The 19418-nt window shown below is 50.3% G+C and overlaps 1 protein-coding gene across 5 annotated transcripts in view; it reads right to left on the bottom strand.

Annotated features, from left to right (window-relative positions):
• Positions 1-17786, bottom strand: part of GSG1L (GSG1 like) — a 224499-nt gene extending 206713 nt beyond the window's left edge. The window contains exon 1 of one of the 5 annotated variants that reach the window (XM_073215366.1): positions 16546-17786. In XM_073215366.1, the coding sequence (XP_073071467.1) occupies positions 16546-16888 (343 nt within the window). In that variant the 5' untranslated portion in view covers positions 16889-17786. The remainder of the gene's footprint in view (positions 1-16545) is intronic. The other 4 variants (XM_073215364.1, XM_073215365.1, XM_036992498.2 and 1 more) reach the window with 4 other exon arrangements.
• Positions 17787-19418: the final 1632 nt, after the last annotated feature.

The raw sequence follows: 19418 nt of genomic DNA, 5'->3' as shown, positions 1-19418 counted from the left end.
GAACAGAAGAAATATTTGAAATAACAATAACTGAGAATAACCCAAATTAAAGTCAGACACCAAACCACAGATCCAGGAAGCTCAGAAAATACCAAGCAGGATAAATTCCAAAAGAGTAAGACAAAAAGGACATTAAAACTATGAGAGAAAATAATAGACATAGAGGTCAGAGAACAGAAAATAATCCTTTAAGTAATCAATGTTCTTGAAGAAAAGCTTGGAACAAATGGAATACTGCAAATAATTGAAACTATAATACAATTAAGCCTCTCTAAGCTGATCTCAAGAGGTACTCAGCCAATTTAAAAATCAACACTGATATATTCCATGATGAAATTCTTTGCATCAAGGATGAATGGGGGTGGGGGGAATCATACAAGAACTCAAGGGGGAAAAAATTGGCTAAAATGAAAAATTAGGCTGACTTTTAGACATCTCTTCTCAACACTAGATGCCAGAAAACATGGAGTGATGCCCAAAGGATGTGGAGGGGAAAGGTTTAAAACCCATGGATTCTATACCCAGCCCTGCTGTCTTTCATATCCAAAGGCCATGGAAAGCTACTTTTAAGTAAACAAGAGTTCAGACATAAGATCAAGTGCATTGAGGATAAAGTCCACCCCTCCACATCTACAAAGCCCTGATCTTATCTCTGCTCCCTCTCCCACTTCATCTCACACCACTCTCACTAAACTCTAGCCACATCCACCTTCTCCCCACTCTTCCCACTCACCAAACCCTGTCCCTACGCAGAGCCTTTGTATGTGCTGTTTCTCTACCTGCCCATGGCCCATTCCCTCTCTCTTCAAGTCTCATTTAGATGTCCCTCCTCAGAAGGGAATGGGTTTGCTTCCTTGTGTATTATTCACATAGACACACATCCACACATGAGTTCACATGGGTGTGTACACACACACATGCTAGAAGCTCCATGAAAGCAGGAACCCACCTAGTTGTCCTCTTCATGACTGCATCCCAGCATCTAGCATGGGATCTGGCACAAAACTGGTGGCCAGCACATGCACCATCATATCTAGCATTCAAATCCAACCAAGATATGAACAAAAATGGAGGGAACATGAACCAAAGGGACTTACAATTAGCACTGAAACTAGCTAATCAAATGATCAAGTTGCAATTCTTGTTACAAATATAAGTAAAAAACTGAATTTTTAAAAATACACTACATGTTGTATTGCTCTGTATAGCTTTTAGAGAAATAATTTTATTTCTAGTATTTTAACTATTTCTAATTACTTCTAACAGAAATAATTCTATTTCTCTAATAAGAATTAAAATTAGATTTAAAAACAAAATTAAGAGTAGTGTATATACTTTTTTAAATATTAGTAGTGAAAAAAGAAACAAAATCTAATCCATATAGTAAAAGACAAAAACAAACAAAATATTTAAAGAAAAAGGAATAAAGAATTGAAAGCATTCAACAAAAAAAATGGAACTGAGATCAAACATTATTTGGTTAAAACACTCAATCTGTACCAACAGACAGATTCTGACTATATTGTTCTTTCCAGATATGCATGTAACAAAAAGACATAGAAAGGCAAGGATGAGATATGTCAAAGGGACACACAAAAAAAGAAAGCTTGGATAGCAATATTAAAATATTAAAAAGTAGAATTCAAAGTAAAATGGAGAAAATAGTCATTTTATCTTGACAAAAGATAAAATCCACAGTTACACAGTGAAAATATAACTGTCATGAATCTTTTTGTAATGAACAACTTAGGAAAAAAACTTTATAAAAACAAAACTATCAGAAGCACAAGTAAAAAATGGAAAGAATTCTATTGAAGGGAAATACTTTGACCTACCCCATCCAGCTTTCGGCAGATCAAGAAAGCAAAAAGAAGTAAATAACAAGATAGTCCTTGAATAATACCATCTATAGAGCTGCTTTACCCTACACACAGGAATATGCCTGTGTTTTGCCAAAAATAATTATGAAGCAGAAATTTCATAGGCCACTTTATCATTCAGTAAAACTGAATTATATGACACAAATTAATGACACAAATTTAAGCAAATAAGAAAACAGTAGGGAAAATTTTTAATGCCCTGTTAAATTATCTTAGACCAATAACAAAACAAAACTGAAATTTCAGAATTGTTAGAAACAAAAATTTCAGAATTTTTTAGAAAATCATTTCAAAGAAGGCACTGCATTTTGAAACTCACAAAGTATAGCCAAAGTGGGGCTCAGAGGCAAACTCATAGCATTAAGTGCATTTTTTTTTAACTCTAGAAACAAACTTTTCAACTCAAATACTTAAAAACTATAACAAAACAAGTAAAAGTAAGCCAAAAGAAAGCAAGGCCATATTGATAAACAGAATTGATAAATACAAAATAACTGATTCTTTAAAAAAAAGATGGGAGTGGAATAGCAATACAACAACAAAGCTGGCAAGACCTCGACTGAAAAAAAGTGAGGAAACTGGGACAAATTATCAGGTCATCCAACCTACAGATGTGACATTTCAGTAAAAATCCCATGTAAAGATTTCAAGCCAGTCTGCTCTTTCTGATGGGCCTGAAAATTTTCACCAGGGCCCATATCACCCCCAGCAGACCTGAGCAAGTAGACTCAAAGAAAGAGAAAAAAAACACAAATATACAGGATTAGGAGTGCTAAAAGGAAACTAATTAAAGACTTTTTCTATTAAATACATAAGAAAATACATAAAATAAATTTTATGAATAAGTTCAAAACTCTTGATGAAGAAATAATTTTCTGAGAAAGCACAACTCACTAAAAATTAATTCAAGAAGTAGAAAATTCAACTGAACTCTCACCAAGGATCAACGTGTTCTGCCTAGAATCTTCCCTGCCCCTAAAATAATGTGTGGCTGCCTCCATCTGGTCATTTGGGTCTCAGTTCAAGTGTCACTCCTTCCAAGAAGTTTCTCGACACCCTGTCAAAAACTCCACTACCATGCTGTCTCTTAACCCTGTGTCATAGCACTTATATCTACCTGAAATTTTGTATTTATCTATTTTTTTTAAACATTTTTTTCTCTCCACTGGAATATGAGTTCCTTGCAAGCAGGGACCACATTCATCAAGTTCACCAAGTATTCCTGGTGTTGAGCAGAGTAAGTGCTCAGTAAATGTGTTGAGTGAATGAATGAACAAATGAATGAAGACCAAAGAAGACAACACAGCGTCCAGAAAATCCCTCCAAATAATTTCTTATACAAAGAGGATAAATCTTTCAAAATGTAAATAACTATCCTGAAAAATACTTGAAGGTCCAGAACAAAGTGGTTGGAAGGTGAAAATTCATGTATGGAAAGATGGGTCTCAAAAAACTGTACTCCATCACTGTGAGAGGGGAAATGAAAAGCAGGCTTGTAAAGTCACAGAGATATGACTGGCTTATGCAATCAAGAATGAATGTGGAAGCAGCAAGCGGCCTTCACCCTTCAGGGAATCCAGTTGCTTCCCTGATCCCTGAATCCCAAAGCCATTCTGGCCTGCATCTTTTGCTGCATGAACCATGACCACCACCAGGAAACCCACTCTCATTTTCTGTCCTCTCTAAAATGTCAGCTCCATGAAAACAAAGCCTTTGCTTATTTTGTCCACTGTTGGATTCACAGTGATCTTAGAAGGGGCTGAATAAGTCCAGGTTAAATGCACAAATGTATAAACAACCTCTTGTTGTCTCTCTTTCTGCTCTAGAAAATAAACTCCATGAGATCAAAAACTTCATCTGTCTTGTTTCCTGCTATAATCCCCACACCTAGACAAAACCCAGCATATAGTAAGCACTCATGAAAAGGAATGAAAGCATGGATGAGAATTTGAAAGCTTCCTTTTAGAGTAATTCCAACTGTTGAAGTGTCCCAGGAAATGTGGCTTTTCAGGAGGTGGGAGGCAAGGAAGTGCCATTTTTAAATAACTGTTCTTCTGACAGAGCAAAAGTCATGGAACTGAATTTCAGGGTCTTACAGATCCTTAAGGGATAATCAAGAACCAGCACCTAGAAGCCAGGGCTGAGGAGGTGCAGACTAGGTTCCAGTGCTGGCTCTGCAAGTGAACAGATCATGGTTTCAAAGAGGTCCTTTCCCTGCAGAGGCCTGAATGTCGTTGTCCCTAAAACAAAAGTCAAAGCAGACAGTGACTCTCAGATCATGGGCTGCACATCACTAGGGCACTGAGGTGGATCCAGTGGCTGAGAGAATATCAGGGGGCAAAAGTGTTATGAAAAAAAATTAAGCTGAGTGGTGGAAGACAGTATGCCAGGGCAGGGGTCAAAATCTTAAATAGGGTGACCAGGGATAGGGACTAAAACTCAACACTGAATACCCCAAACCTATCTTACTGCTAAATACTGAAAGTGTTTGGGTTAAAGTTGAAATGACTGTAAATTCTGAATTAAAAGGATTTTATTTCATTTTGGTTTTATCTACAAAACAATAATCCTAATTCAATTAAAAAAAATAGGGTGACCAGGGAAGAGCACACACAAAAGGGGACATTTTATTAAAGTGAGGGAGTGGAAGTCAGGAAAAAAGTGTCCAGACTGGGGAAATGGCAAGTACAAAGGTCCTGAGGCAGGAATGTGCCCAGGTGTTTGTGCAAAGCCCAAAGGACAGTGGGGCTGAAGCACAGGAAGAGTGTAGTGGGAGGTGAGGCAGATGGCTGACTGTCCAGGTTATAGCAGGTCTTGTAGCCATGGGGAGGGCTTTGGCTTCACCCAAGTGAGATGGGAGCCACTGCAGGGATGTTATCTGATATGCGACTGGATCCCTTAGCAGACTGGAGGGACATGTGGATGCAGGAAGACCAGTGAGGGGTGTTCAGGAGTCATCCAGGCAGGAGATGGTACTGTCTCAGAACAGGGTGGCAGAGGAGAGGGTGAGAAATGATTGGACTCTGGATGTGTTCTTAAAGGGAGCAAATAGGATTTGCTCATGGATTGAATGTTGGGTGTGTTTGTGTGTGTGTGAGAGAGAGAGAGAAGAGCTAAAAATAACTCCAAGGTTTTGTCCAAGAAATTGGAAAGATGGCCTTGTCCTTTGTGCTTTGTTGAGACAGGCTGAGAGGGCAGGCGGGTGTGGCAGCCATTCGTGTAGTCACCAGTCTGCCCAGCTCTCTGCGTTCTGGACACAATGTGAGAATGCAATTCCCCGGTCCCTGAGGAGTTTAGATGTAACCACGGGATTTTCTTTGGCCAACAAAATTCAGTCCATATGCATGTGCCACTTTCAGGCAGAAGCTCATCCCCCTTTCCGGTCTCAGCAGCCATGGACGCCCAGAAACGAGCCTCTTTCACCTGGGTTCCCAATGCAGAAAGCATGGAACAGAGCCCTGTGGTTGTCTGAACCCTCCTCGACCTACAGGGCAGCAGTCCGCAGGGCATCCCAGCTGGTGAGGACAGAAGAGCAGTGGCTGCTTTGGGGCTGGTTCCTTCCCTTTAGACCTCCATGTGGACATGTCAACTGAGCAGAGACATGTGTTGACCCCATGCAACCACGTCCTGGGGATGGTCTCCCTCCCTCTGTGCTTCCCCCAGAACCGCCACCCAGATCTATCAGGCACAGGGGGTGGCCTGGGACAAGACTGGCAGGACAGAGTGTCAGGGAGACAGACAGGAACGAGGATTAGAGCCCCACTCCCTTCCAAAACTGGCCCCTCCATAGAAAAATCAGGGTGGAGAGAGGACCAGAGAGAAAGAAATGAAATACAAACAGACATGGACAGAGAGGAGCAGAGGTTGCTCAGTGTGCCCAGAGGCCACAGTGACGCCTACCCAGTTGGCTTGTTGAGGAGCTGCCTCCCACATCCTGAGTTTTCCGGATTCAAATGGCTAATAAAAATAACTTGGGACAGTTTGGAGAGGGGCTTGTGAGCTGCGATGAGCCCCCCAAAACCACACCCAAGAGGGTGGGAAGAGGTAGCCCAGAGATCTGAGGGAGGGTCTGGTGGGCTGTCCTGCCCACCCCACCTGCCTGTCACCATAGGCCAAGGCCTGGAGGAGCCTGACCCTGCAGAGCAGAAAAGCCATTCCCAGAAAAGAGCAGAGAAAGGGCCAGAAATGCTCGTTTCTTTCTCCCCCTGGCTAGGTCCCCTCACCACCTCTCCTCCCAGCTCCTTGGTCCATCTCTCCTGTGTGTCTGTTCCTCTGTCTCTCCCTGTGTGTCTGTCCCTCTGTATCTCTCCCTTTCTCTTGGTGTCTCTGTGTCTCTGTGTATCTCTATCTCTGTGTGTGTTCCTATGTTTGTGTCTCTCTCCCTCTGTGTCCCTCGGTCTCTCTGTCCCTCTGTCTCTCACCCTTCCTCACTAACTCCCTTTCTGGCTTCTCTGACTGATCTCTGCCCTTTCCCTGGGTCCCTCTCAGATTCTGGGGGAATCTCTCCCTCCTGGGTCTCACCCTTTGCAATGTCTCTGTACCTCTTTCTCTGCTCACCATTGTAGTTGTCACCCCTGACATACCCCCTGGGAAGCTGGGACACAGGGCAAGGCCCCACAGCCACTCCCCCAACTCCAGGCTCCAGGTCTCTGGAACTCTGGGCCCCACCAGCAGGGAAGAGGCAACCCCTGGGAGAGGACTGCACACCCTGTGACCAAGTGATCCGAAGAGCTCGGGCAGTTGGAGGCCGGGTGCCCTTCCACTCCTCACCGACATCACCACCCAACTAGAATCCAGTGGCAGGGCTCAGCTCTGCTGTATTCATTTTGGACCCAATAGACTGTTTTGAGACAGAGATTCTGGCCTTCCAGCTGAAGTAGATGTCAACCAGGAACACAGGAAGGAGCCAGTCCAAGAGCTCAGAACCACTATTACCCCACTGTTCAGATGAGGCAACTGAGAACCACCTTTCCTCTGCAGATTCAGAAGAGGAAAACCTCCTGCCTGCTCTAAACCACCATCTCCACCAGCATCCCCACCCAGAACACATCTTCCTCAGGATCCATGGAGCCTCCCCAGGCCTCCATTTGGAGTTTACTGAGGGGCCCCAAGCTCAAACCAGGTCCTGGGGAGCCATGCGCACTCCCCTGAGCGGGGAGGCCATCTGATCCTGCCCCACCACCTTCTCCCTCCCACGCACACCCACACACACACACACAACCTGGCCCTCCTGGCAGCCCTCAATGGTTAATTTTATTGTGAGCATTTCTAAGGTAATGCGCACATTCTGTAGAATGACCAGACACCCCAGGACAGTGAGACACTGGGCACTGGCTCTCTGATCCAAGCTCTCTGCCACTTCCTAAGGGCCACCATGCTCTGGTCCTGGGATACCACAGTGAGAAGCTGAGCACAGTCTTTGATTGGCTCTGAGGTGCTCACTTGAGGATGAGAGATACAAATCATAAATGCACATGGAAATATACAATCAAGGTCATTTCCCTGCAGGTGGTGAAGACAAGAAACCTTGGAAGGAAATAACAGTGAGGGCTGGGGGTTGGGGAAGGTCTGCAGACAGCTGAGCAGAAACCTGAAGATCAGTTTTTCATACACAAAGGAAGGGAATTCTGGGTGAGGCACCAGGAGGAGCAGACAGTGGAAGCTGGAAATAAGCTTGGTGTGGCCAGAAGTGCAGGGAGGCCAGCGAGGCAGGGCAGAGCGAATGTAAGGTGGTCCCTGAAGAGGAGAAAGCAGCAGGCAGAAGTGGGCTAGTGGTTTACGGCCCTGGCCAGGCCACTCTGCCCCACACTCTGCAGAAGCCAGCTCCTGGCCTGCCACTGCCTCATTCCCAGAACACTGGTGTCCATTCCCCTGTGCTTTGGAAGCCCCTGGTTTAGAGGACTCGTTAGAAATACGGATTCCTGGGCCTCACCCCAGACCCACCAAGAAGAAGATTCAAGGGCAAGACCCTGGGAAACAGGTTCTCTAGATGATTCTGGAGCATGGCCAAGTTTGGGAAACACTGGTGGGTCAGGACTGTCAACCTGGTGTGGTCTCCAGTTGACTGGTCTCAGGAAATTGTAGGCTAAGTTGTGTTTAGGGGGAGGCATTCTCTAGGATGGAGGCACATGTTTTCATCCCGGCATCATAGAGTCCCATCATACCAAACAATTAAGAATCTCTGAACTCAAACACAACTGTAGCATCCTGGCTAAAAGAAACTAGGCTGGGGATGCAGGGCATGGCTGCAAACTCCGCTGGTTCCCAGATGTATCTTTGTGTAAGTAGGAAGCATCTGTTCTTACCTGACCAGAATCTATTGCCCCTTTTACTAGGACCAACCCCTGATTTTGAGGAACCCCATTGATACAGTGATTGCTTTAATGGCCCCACTTCTTCTCCCCTCCCTGTATCCATGCCCTTGGCCATTATAACTCTGCAGTGCCCCCAACCCTGGCTCTGGGCTCAGCCATGTGACTTGCTTTAGCCAATGGGATGTAAGCAAATGTGATATAAACAGAGGCTTGAAAAGAACTTGCACAATTTGGCTTGCGCTGGCTTTTTCTTCTCTGACATCACTGTAAGCACATGCCTGGGGCTAATCAGTTGCCTCCATCGCTCCAGCCAAGAGCCAGAGACCACTGACATTTGAGTGAGCCCAGCCCAGCCCAACCTAAACTGTTGACCCGCAGAACGTTGCACTGAGTAAATATGTGCAGCTTTATGCCACTGAGGTTTTGCTATTGCTGTTACACAGCAGTCCTGCAGCACAAACTAACTGGTATGCTCCCCTTTCACTATCCCGCCACATGGTTCAGATGGAGCTGTCCTCATCTCCTGTCTCAGTGGGGCACAGTCACCAAGGCCTGGCCAATCAGCACATCCCACCCCCTTTGGCCACACTGATTGGTTCAGGGGTGGGGACATAACCCAAGTGGGTCCTCTGAGACCCAGTTCTGGGAATTTTGTTTGAACCTCGGGGGAGAGGCTCTCTCTTTTCCACTGAAGTTACAGGAAGGACAAAAAGGAAGCTCAAAGCTATCAGGGACAGCCACGGAGAGAGAATCAGTGGATTCTCTGAAAAGGAAGCTGACCCCAAGGAAGGCAGAGCCACAGCTGGAGGGACAAATTCCCAGCCACACCACAACCCCAGGCTCTACTATGACACTTTCTACTAGGAGAGTCCATAAATCCCTTTTTTGCTTAGGGCCATTTTATCTGAGTTTCTCTTGCTGATGGTGAATCCTGGAGTCCTGGCCACCAGGCTGACTCCTTTGGCAATGTCCACACAAGCTTCAGTCCCTTCCCCCAGCTCCAAGTTCTGCTCCACACTACCTGCAGGACTGGATGGTGTGACCTACACTCTCATGCCCAGAACCGAGCAGACTGACCAGCCATGGCCATCGGCACCATGCCATCTAATCAGAGTCTCTCTCAGGACCTGAATCAATAGGCATGGAAATCAGGGGCTGGGAATCAAACTGCGTTACCAGCAGAGCTTTGGCCTAGAAATGCAAACTGGCAGGACAAGGGTATGCTTACCCCTCATAAGTGTTTGCTTTTAGCCTGTAGAGTAGGCTTCTTATTTTTAATTGAATTAGTTGCCAAGTTTTAGCAATCTAGAGATTTCATACAAAAACCTAGAGTTTTGACAAAATGGACAACGTGGCCTCACAAGGCCACACCTAGCAATGATAATGGTCTTCAGGAGCTGAGCAGCTGCTGCTCCTTCAGACATGACAGCTGTTCCCAGTTCCCCACAGTCTGCACCACTCTCACAGTTCTGGCCCCTGGAGGATTTTAGTTGGTGGTTGGACCTGAAGGAGCGCCCATCAGATCTGGCCTCCAGGAGCCCATGTGGTCCTGGATCTTACCTGCAAAGCCTGGTGATTTCTTCTTTGCCTAGACTCAATGGGCAGCATCCTCCTTCTAATAAAATCTCCTTCATTCTTATTTGGGCTAGAGTCAGCTTCTGTTGTTTGAGACCAAAAGAGCTTACCTAGCACAGTCCCACAGGCAGCACAGAGGCCCAAGACCCCTGTGTCCCCACAAGATGGTTCTGGGTCTTGTAGCCCAGAATTTAAATAGGCGGTGACCACAGTGAATCCCTTCAGCTCTTCTCAGCGTCCCACTGGGCACCTATTCTCAGGAGCAGAACAGGGGAGGGAGGAGGGAGGAAGAAGGTCGGACAAGTCCGTGGGAATAACAGGCACAGACTGCAGAGCCAGAGCCTCTCACTGCACACAGACGTCCTGAGGAGTTCCTAGAAGCCCAAGCACATCCCACACAGAGTTACTGAGCCCTTTCTAAGTGCCAGCTGGTTGAGGTTCCGGGATGTGGCATTATGTGAAATGAGCCAAGTCCTGCCTCCATGGAGCTACCATCTAAGTAGAGGAGAAAGTAAAGATGATAAACAAGTGTGTATGTACTGGGTAAGACCACGATTAGAGTGGCCAGGGAATAAATGCAAGGGGGAAGAGCTGGGGGGCAGCACAGTCCAGGAAGGCCTCACTGGGAAGAGGACATCTGAGCAGACACCTGCCCAAGAAGATGGGGATGGAGCCTAGCATACGTCAGGGAGAAGAGCTCCCAGACAGAGGGAACAGCAAATACAAAGGCCCTGAGACAAGGGTGTCATGGCCTCTTCAAGGACCAGCAGGGAAGCTGGGGGGTGGGGGATGTGGGGGTAGAGACAGAGGAGGTTGCAGAGGTACATCACCATGGGCCGTAGGCATCGCAGGTGTTTGGCTGAGACTCTGAGTGAGATGGAAGACACAAGAAGGTCCTGAGCAGAGGAGGGGAGTAACCTGACTCATATTTCACAGGACTCCTCTAACTGCTGACTGGAAAACTGACCCCTGGGGCCGAGGGCAGGAGCAGGGAGCCCAGTGAGGAGCTACTGCCCTAGTCCAGGGAGGCGTGCTGGGGCAGAGCTGGTGGGATGAGGTTGGCTGGGGCAGGATCTGAATGAAGAGCTGGCAGGATTCACCAGCAGATGAGAAGTGGGATGTCAGAAGGAGATGTGCTGAGGCCTCTGGGGCTTGGGGCCTGAGCAAGTCCTGTCAACAGTGAGGATGTGTGGAATGGACTGTGGACTCCCCAGAGGGGCAGCTGCCACTCCCCTAGGCGCCAGGGCCCAGTACTGACAGATCTGCCAGCTTTTTGAGAAAAGCCATAAATCCAGACATTTCTGTGAAGTGTCTCAATTTTCAAATGTTGGCGATTTATTCAAAGACCATAAACACTGTAGGGCCAAACAAAACATATGGACAGTTGAGATTTGACCTGCAGGCCTTGGATCAGCAGCCTCTGACACAGGGTCAGATCACAGCAAGTGCTGTCATTGAGTGCTTGCTGTGTACCAGCTGAGCACTGCATTATCTGCTTTAACCCTGACGATGCTATTGTGAGGCAGATATCATCCCTGTGTCCCAGCCAAGGAAACTGAGGCCCAGAGAGGGCCAGGCCCTAAGTGAGGCCACACAGCAGTTGAGTGGTGGTGTGGGAACTGGAGCCTGGATGGTCTTCCCCCAAAGCCTGTGGCCATAGGGTGCTCTTCCACTGCCATCACCCAGACCAAACCAAAAAGAAAAAACATCCTTCATTTTACACAGGGAAGAAAAGGCCAGAGAGGGAGTGTGACTCCCCTAAGTCACTTAGCAAGTTGGTGTTAGAGTCTGGATTCAAATCCCAGGCTCATGATTGTTGGTGCTGTCCAGGGAGCCTGAATGAATTGGGTTGGTGGGGGTGCAGCACAGCACAGCAGGCAAGAGCCAGGCTCTGGAGCCTTCTGCCTGGGTGCACAGTCCTGATCTGCCACGTGGTAACTGAATGACCTTGGGCAAGTCACTTCCCTGCTCTGTGTCTCAACTTCTTCATCTGGAAAACAGGCATAGCATGGCACCTCCTTCACAGGGCTGTTAGGGTAATGCAAGAAGTAACACTTGAGGGCTCAGAGTCACACCTTTCAAAGTCTGAATGCCCACCTATCAGACGCTCCTACAACAGTCTATCTAATATTACAGCAAAAGTCCCCAGGCTCAGGAGCTTCCTGGCTGGGGACATCACATGCATCTTCATACTCATGAAAATATAACAGCATAATCAAGGGAGCAGGCAGAAGAGCTGGGGTTTCTGTGGGAAAGAAGAGGAAGCAAGAAAGGAGTGGGGGCAGCTGGGAGCTTTCTCCTCCTGCATAGGACAGCCCTGCCCCACACTCATTTGGTCTGTAAAGGGGGCCTCAGTGGAAAGGGCAGGGTCCTAGGTTGGCCTCCTGCCTCCCCTCAGTGTGAGAAGACACTTAGAGCCTGGGGAAGAACAGCAGTCATACCACTGACCTTCATCCCACAAATGTTTGCTGAGCACCTACTATGTGCCAGTGTGCCGAGCAATGAACACAGGTAAACACATTCCCCACATTTGTGGAGCTGGTGGGTAATACACAAAACAAACAAGTAACATGGAGGCAGTGTCAATGGAGGCAAGTGCTGGATGAACATCAAGCAGGAAACATGGGGAGATCAATTTTGAATCAGGTGCTCAGAAAGAGCTCCACACTGACTTACAGAAGCTTCCGGAAATAGCCTTGTGGCTGTCTGGAGAGGAGCATTCCAGGCAGAGGGAAGGAGCAGTGCAAAGGTCCAGAGGCCAAGTATGCCTGGTGCGGAGGACCAGGGTAGCAGGAGGAGAAGGAGAGGAGCTCAGAGAGGCAGCATGAGCCGGGGACTGTAGGCCATGTGGACTTTGACTCTGAGTGAGGGGGGGGCCCTCTGAGGGGGCTGCGCAAAGGAGAGCCAACATCTGAGATTACTCTGATGCTGGGCAGAGAGCAGACTAGGGGAGCGATGCAGAAGCAGGGAGGCCACTGCACAAACCCAGGGGAGTGGGTAGCTCAGGGCAGCAGCATGGAGGTGGTGAGATGCACTCAGCAGGGCCCGGCACTTTCCCTGCACTATTGCACTGAACCCTTGCACCTGGGACAGGTGCTGGCTGCTCCAGTCCCCATTCTGCAGGACAGCAAACTGAGGCTCTTGCCCAAACCACACTGCTAAAAAGAAACTTGAGAAGCTTCTATCCTCCATCAGAGGAATAGGCATTGCCCATCCATTCCAGGCGAGAGAGTGGACTGATTTCAGAACATCAAATGTCCTGCTGCTGCCCCCAGGACTTGTCTCCTGCTTCTTCCTGGCCACCTGTCCCACTTTCCTCTAGCCAGCCTCACCTCCTAGACCCTGCTGCCCCACCCTTCTTCTCCAGTCACCTGTTTCCTCAGGCTCACCCACACACAGGATGAGGTCCAACATCACCTGTGTCCCCAGTTAGCACAAGTACCCACCTGCCACCCATGTCCCCACCCAGAGCCCTTGCCCCTTCCTCCTCCAGGCCTTCACTCTGCCCCACCGGACCCCCTGGGTCTCTGATCAAGAAGAGAAAGCCAAGTTGCAGGAAGGGCTGGGGTAATTCTGTGTCAAGGCCCCGCTTCCCTTTCTGTTTGTTGAAGGAGGTTGATGCTCCTTCCTGGAAGAAGGAGAAAAGGTTTCTTTGTGCCGGGGCTGGTGAAATTGTGCCTGTTTAGGAAAGTCTGCAGTTTTCTTTGTGAATGCTGTAGATTTTTAGTGTGGGAAAAGGGCTTATTAGATATCCCTGTGGCTGCCCAAAGTGGAGAGAGGTTTTTCTGAGCACAGAAAGAAATGACCGAACAGGCATTTGAAAGGAAGGAACATTTAGCAGCTTTTTCTCATGGAGGTTAGGATTTTGTGGTTGGTATTTTCATTGGGGTAAACCTAAAATGCACTGCAGGAAAGAAAGCCCTCCCTCTCTTGAAGCGGGAGGGAGGGAAGTTCGTCCTTGATGCCAGATGAGTGAGGAGCGTGGAGAGCAGGATTGTGTTGGGGGGGTGAGTTGGATGTTTTCTCCTCTTCAAGTAAAAAATGAATTAAAAAATGGTCACAAAGCCCAGAAGAAAGGTTGTCATAGCAACAAAAGTTTGAGGCCAGGTACTTCCTGACACCCTTTCAGGACCACAGCCCTGGACAGGCAGGATTTGGGCACTGTGGATCAGCCAGGGGAGCCATCCAAGCTGGCTCAGACCTCCCAAATTTCTCACCACCACTGACAAGCTGATAACTATTTTCCAAGCTCCCACAGAAGAAAATTGTGATTTTCTGGGAGGGGCAATCTCCCAGAAACAGTGATCAAGACAAAAAGGAAAACTGAGTTTCTTTTATTTACCCAACAAACTAACCATCCATGTTTGTACTAACAGGAGGACTAGGGGTAGGGGTCTTACGCTGAGTCCCCCAAGTTGCCCCCTCCTCTGACCCCACCTGCACCAGTCTCTTCCCTAATCACTTCACCCTGATTCCTTCCTGCCCCAGGAGACAATTTGGGGCCCCTTGACAGCTGGGAGGCCTGGACAAAAGCCTCACTGAGCCTCCAAGCCCCATCTGAGAAGTGGGCACCAACAAGTAACTGCCTCAAGGGTGTTGGCCAGCAGGCAAGATCTGGCAGGTGAGAAGTTCTAACGTGCCTGGTGCACATTAAGGGCTCAATAAGCTGACATTGTTTTTGAATGTTTTTCAATTAATAATTTTTTTGAAATGCTCAGGCTCAAACATCCTATGTGAAGCCCTGGATGAGCCACATAGATGAGCTAGCTAGAAGGAAATAAGTGCAAGAGTTGGGGCCTTGACCTTCAGAGAGAGGCCAGGAGAGACTGACAGCAATTAAGAAGCTCAACTGGACAGCCAGGGCCAGGACACTCCATGGAGGCAAGGAGAACTTTGCTCCAGAGATGCAGCCTTGTATTCAAGTGTGTGCGAAAAGGAAGGGACAGGGCACCTGCTTTTCTACCCAAGAAGAAACTTGGTGAGAGGCGGAGATGATGTGTGGGGACCTCTATGCCTAAGGGCACAGATGTTCCCTAGGATAAGGCATTATGAGACCTCCATGGACAAGGTTAGGGTTGGGCTGAGTGGAAAGCAGGGAATTTTAGCTAAGATGCCTTTTGAGGTTAATTATTTAAATTACATCTAGAATAAAAATAAGAGCCCTGAGTGCACACCAGAAGCAAGTCTGAGGGATGAAGCTGGTGAGGGCAGGACCCTATTCAAACACCCAGTGTCTCTGGCAAACAGCCAGCATCACTCAGGTGGTCACAGAAAAGTTCTGTGGGGCACCCCCCAGAGGTAAAAAAGATCAGGCTGCACGCCAGGAAACCTCTTGGTTTGTTCAAGGCCTCATCCAACACCTTCCCTGCAAATAGGTATTGAAGACCTGCTATGCACTGGACGCTACCCAGAGGCTGGGGCGGCTGTGACCAAGGCGCCTCAAGCCCTGCCTTCACAGTGACAACCTGCGGGGATAGGGGGACAAGCAGCTAGTGACTGAAGGTAAGCCCCAGGAAACTCCGCACTGTGCCAAGTGTGATGAGGGAGATAAAGATGAAGAGATACAAGCCAGGGAAACCCTGCCACCAAAGCGGAATCCGAAGGTCTTCTCTCCATAGGATGCTGCCTGGCAAGGCAGATGGAGAAGCACCACCGGAGCCGTGGAAGAGTCGGCCAGGGAAGGTGTGGGGAAGGGGATTCCAGGCAGAGGGGGCAGCCCCCCTGAGTTTATACTAAACCTTCTTCCCTCTGTTCTTAGGCCAACCAGTTAGGCCAGTGGCTCATTCAGGTCAAATATCAGTTGCTGGCCACTCCCAGCCAGCGTTGGAGCAAACACATGCACCATGACTACACTGAACAGCTATGCGTGCATGGAGTTTTAACCTTGGGGAAAGAGGTCAATTCACTCAAAGGATCCCCACACCTGGACTTGGAGCAGCATGGTCTCGAAGGTAACCGGTGGTGTGGACCAGCATCCCTGGCATCTGGCACAACCACAGGCAGGCTGCTGTCCTCTGAGCCCTGCGCAGCCTCACTGCCTGCCTCCCGGGGGCCACAGAAAGGCTTGTGAGGCAAAGCAGTTCCATCTGCGTTTTAAAGTCACCCCTCACCTCATCCCCCGCAATTCTGAGCTGTCCCGCTTTCCCGACTGCTAGTCTCCCTCCTGCCCCATTCTCTCCCTGAGAGGAGGGTGCCAGGACACCTAGGGCTCCCTGCTGAGGGCCCACCCGACTCCCCCTGCCCCACTCCGATGCTTCTCAGGCCCCGTCCAGGAGCGGTTTAATACAGGTTGGGGAAAGGGGCAGGCGAATGATCCCAGGCTCCTGGCTCTGTGGACATGCGATAGGAGGCACCGCTCAGAACAGTCTCCGCACCCCCACCCCAGGCGGGACGGCGTGGCTGGGAGTGATCGACAGACCCGTAAAAGAAAGAGGGGGCGGGGGCGAGCCGGGAGCTGAGTTCTGGCTCGAAAAGGACCCGCAGCTAGACTGGGGGCCCGGGAGACGCGCCTCCCCAGGGCGCGGCAATGTCCCCAAGGTGTCTGGCGCTCGAAAGGGGAAGGAGCTCTGCCTCGAACCGTGAAACGGCGAAGCGTCCCTAACGCCCAACACGATCCCCCCGGACTTGCCCACCGCGCCCCGGCCCCAAACGTTCGGCCCAGCTCTGCGGAGCGCGGGCCCCTCGTCCGGCCCGGAGCAGGGAGCGCGGGTTCGGGACTCGGGGCTGCGCAGCCAGGGGAGCCGGAGCCTAGCCCGCCGGCGCCGCGGCTCACTCACCGAGCCCGCCGAGCTCCTCCTCGCACGAGTACCAGATGCCAGTGTGGAAATTCCTGAAGAGGAAGCGGTCGTCGCCCGTCTCCCAGCTGTAGAGCTCGCCGCCAGGGGGGTTGTTCCCGGCGGCGGCGGCGGCGGCGGCGGCGGGGTCGGCGGTGCCGTTGGCCGTGGCGTTGGCTCCCGAGTTGGGGCAGTTGGCGCGCCCGCCCTGGCCGCAGCCGGGCTTGGGCACCCTCTGCGTGCCCTGGCACCAGTGCGTGGTGAGGAAGGAGGTGGTGGCGAAGAGCAGCGCCAGCAGGTTCAGGGCCACAGCCAGGAGCGCTCGGCCGCGGCGGCTCGTCTTCATGCCGCCCGCGCCACCGGGACCACGCCGCCGGAGAGCTCCGCGCGCGAAGTTGGCAGCCGGCGCCCCGCGTCAGCGGTCGCTGCTCGCCGCGCCCCGGGGCTCTGGCGCCTGCGATCGGCGGCGGCGGACGCGGCGCGGGCCCATGGCCCCCCCCGGGCTGGGGGCACGCAGGAGGCACGGGGGGCGGGCGGCGGCGGCGGAGCGGCTCCGGCGCGCCCGGAGCCCGGAGCGAGGGTGCACCTCGGCGAGGAGCCGCTGGCGCCTGACAGCAGCCACGGCGCAGGGACGCGCGCCCCTCCGTGGGGAGACACCTGCAGGCAGCCGGCGACACTGTTCTGGCGCCCGACCTCCCCGGGAGAGGGGGCGCCCCACGCCGGGCGCGGGCGGGAGATCGGGAGAGAAGTGGTGGCAGCACTGAGGACAGAGGCCCAGAGGACGGCTCTGCGGGGAAAGAGACCGCCCAAGCCGAGGGCCTGAGAAGCAAGGCGCCTGCCTGACAAGGCGCTCTCTGAGAAAGAGGCTTTCCACTGACGACGTGGGGCAACAAAATCCGCCGGGAGGGGGCATCCTACGCAAGACCCAGAGAGGCTCTGGATGTAGACCAACAGGCACCCGCAGGAGGGAGCGCCAGGAAGGAGACCCAAACGGTCGTAGCTGCAGTTTGCTGGGCTTCCCCCAGCCAGGGAGCTGCAGGCCTGTGGAAGGGTTGCCTCATGCAGGGCCTGGAATTGCAGGACCAGTCAGAAGCTGTGTCCCGTGAGGAATGCAAGGTGTAGAGACTGCTGGGTTTGTGCTTCCCCTGGGAGTTAAACCAACAGGAAGGGCGGTTCTGGCAGGATGAAGCTGCAGTCACCTGGGCTCCCTTTCGAGGCATCGAACAGCAGGAAGGGTGGTGAAGAGGAAATGGCCCACACAGGATGCCAAATGTTGGGTAGGACAAACCGGGCTTCCCAGCGCAGACTGTCCCCACCTGAGATTCTGAGCAGCGTGACCCAACTAGATCCCATGCCAGACACAAAGCTGTTCTGGTTGCCAGGCAGGGATGCCTCACAGAGAATGCCAACCCAGAATCTTCAAGATTGGGCTGGGGGCAGAATACAAAGTCAAGGATACTGACCTTGGGATCAAGCAAATCCAGGGGTTGAGGAGCTATGGGCTTTGAACAGATCACTTAAGCTCTCTGAGCCTCAATTCTGTATCTACAAAAAGGGGATGAATATTAGGCTGTTGTAATGAGATCATGCCTGTAAAAATCACTGGCACATAGTAGGTACTCAACAAATGCTAGCCACAATTAACATTGAACCAAGATCTGTTGACTACATCCACACAAGCCTTTTCGGGATTTCTTGTTGTGGATAAAATTAGAGTTTCTGTGACCAGGATTGTCACCAGGCCATGGTTAACTAGCTCACTGCACACCTGTGGGCAATACATGGCTGTTGACTCTATAAAAAGAGCTCCGCCCACTGCTCTGGGCGCAACATGGTGGCAGGGATGCAAGGCTGCAGGAGAGCAGAGGCTGGAGTGGTGGCAGCATTGAGGACAGAGGCCCAGAGGATGGCTCTGCGGGACAACTGTGCAGAGAGGCCCAGAGGACAGCTGTGCAGACAGAGGGGCCCAGAGGCAGAGACCGGCTTGCTGCCTGCAGACTCGCTCTGCTTGCTGCCTGCAGACTTGCTCCAAGTGAACGGGATTCTTGTGACTGAACTGCCACCTGGAAATAAACTTGGGTATAACCCTTTCACCCCAAGAACGTTTGCTGTCAATTTCTTTGGTCACGCTGAATCCATAGCGAACTTGCCCAGGACTGAAACCCATTGGCAAGACACTTGTACAAACTGGGATTGCCCAGCTGTGAGCACCCCTTCCCCACCTCTGCTCTAAGATGGCCGTGTTCCCTGAACTCCCTTTACACTGCACAGCACATGGTGCCCAGGGCATGCAACAGTTAACTGAGTGCTGATTGTAAGAGCTTATTTGAATTCTGCCCAAGCTGAAAACTGTTCCAACAAACCCCCACTTGTGGAGTAGCAGGGTTTGCAGAATTCAAGGTTCACGGGCTATGAATTGCCTTACTCTGGTGGGTGAACCTGTGCTCACTGTCAGCTGCTGCTACTCTGCCAGGGTTAAGAGTAATTATGGGCAATGTCCCCAGCAGGAACCTGTATGAAGGATGGCAAAGGGTCTTCCAGACTTGTTTACTAGATCCCTTTTCTGGTCCTAGGCAAGGAGTCCCAACTATTTTGAGAAGAGCCTCCATGCAATAATGGTGGCATTGAGTGTATTGGTTGACAGAAAATATATAATGGCCCAGGCAGCTGCAAGAAATAAATGGGCATGCAATATTCATCATAGGAGTATCTGCACACATTTGAAAATGTTGGTGTCCATATGGGCAGGAGTTGGTGACCTACTTGGAACTTGGAACCCTGTCCTGAGCATTCAATGCCAGAAGAGCTCAAGAGAAACATGCCTCAGAGACCACCCTCTCTTAAGAAATACCCAGAGGAAAAACAAAGGGGTTTGA

Source organism: Manis javanica, chromosome 10, assembly GCF_040802235.1.
Source record: "Manis javanica isolate MJ-LG chromosome 10, MJ_LKY, whole genome shotgun sequence".
NCBI lineage: Eukaryota > Metazoa > Chordata > Mammalia > Pholidota > Manidae > Manis > Manis javanica.
Note: the sequence above shows the minus strand (reverse complement) of the source record. Positions and strands in the feature narration are given on the sequence as shown.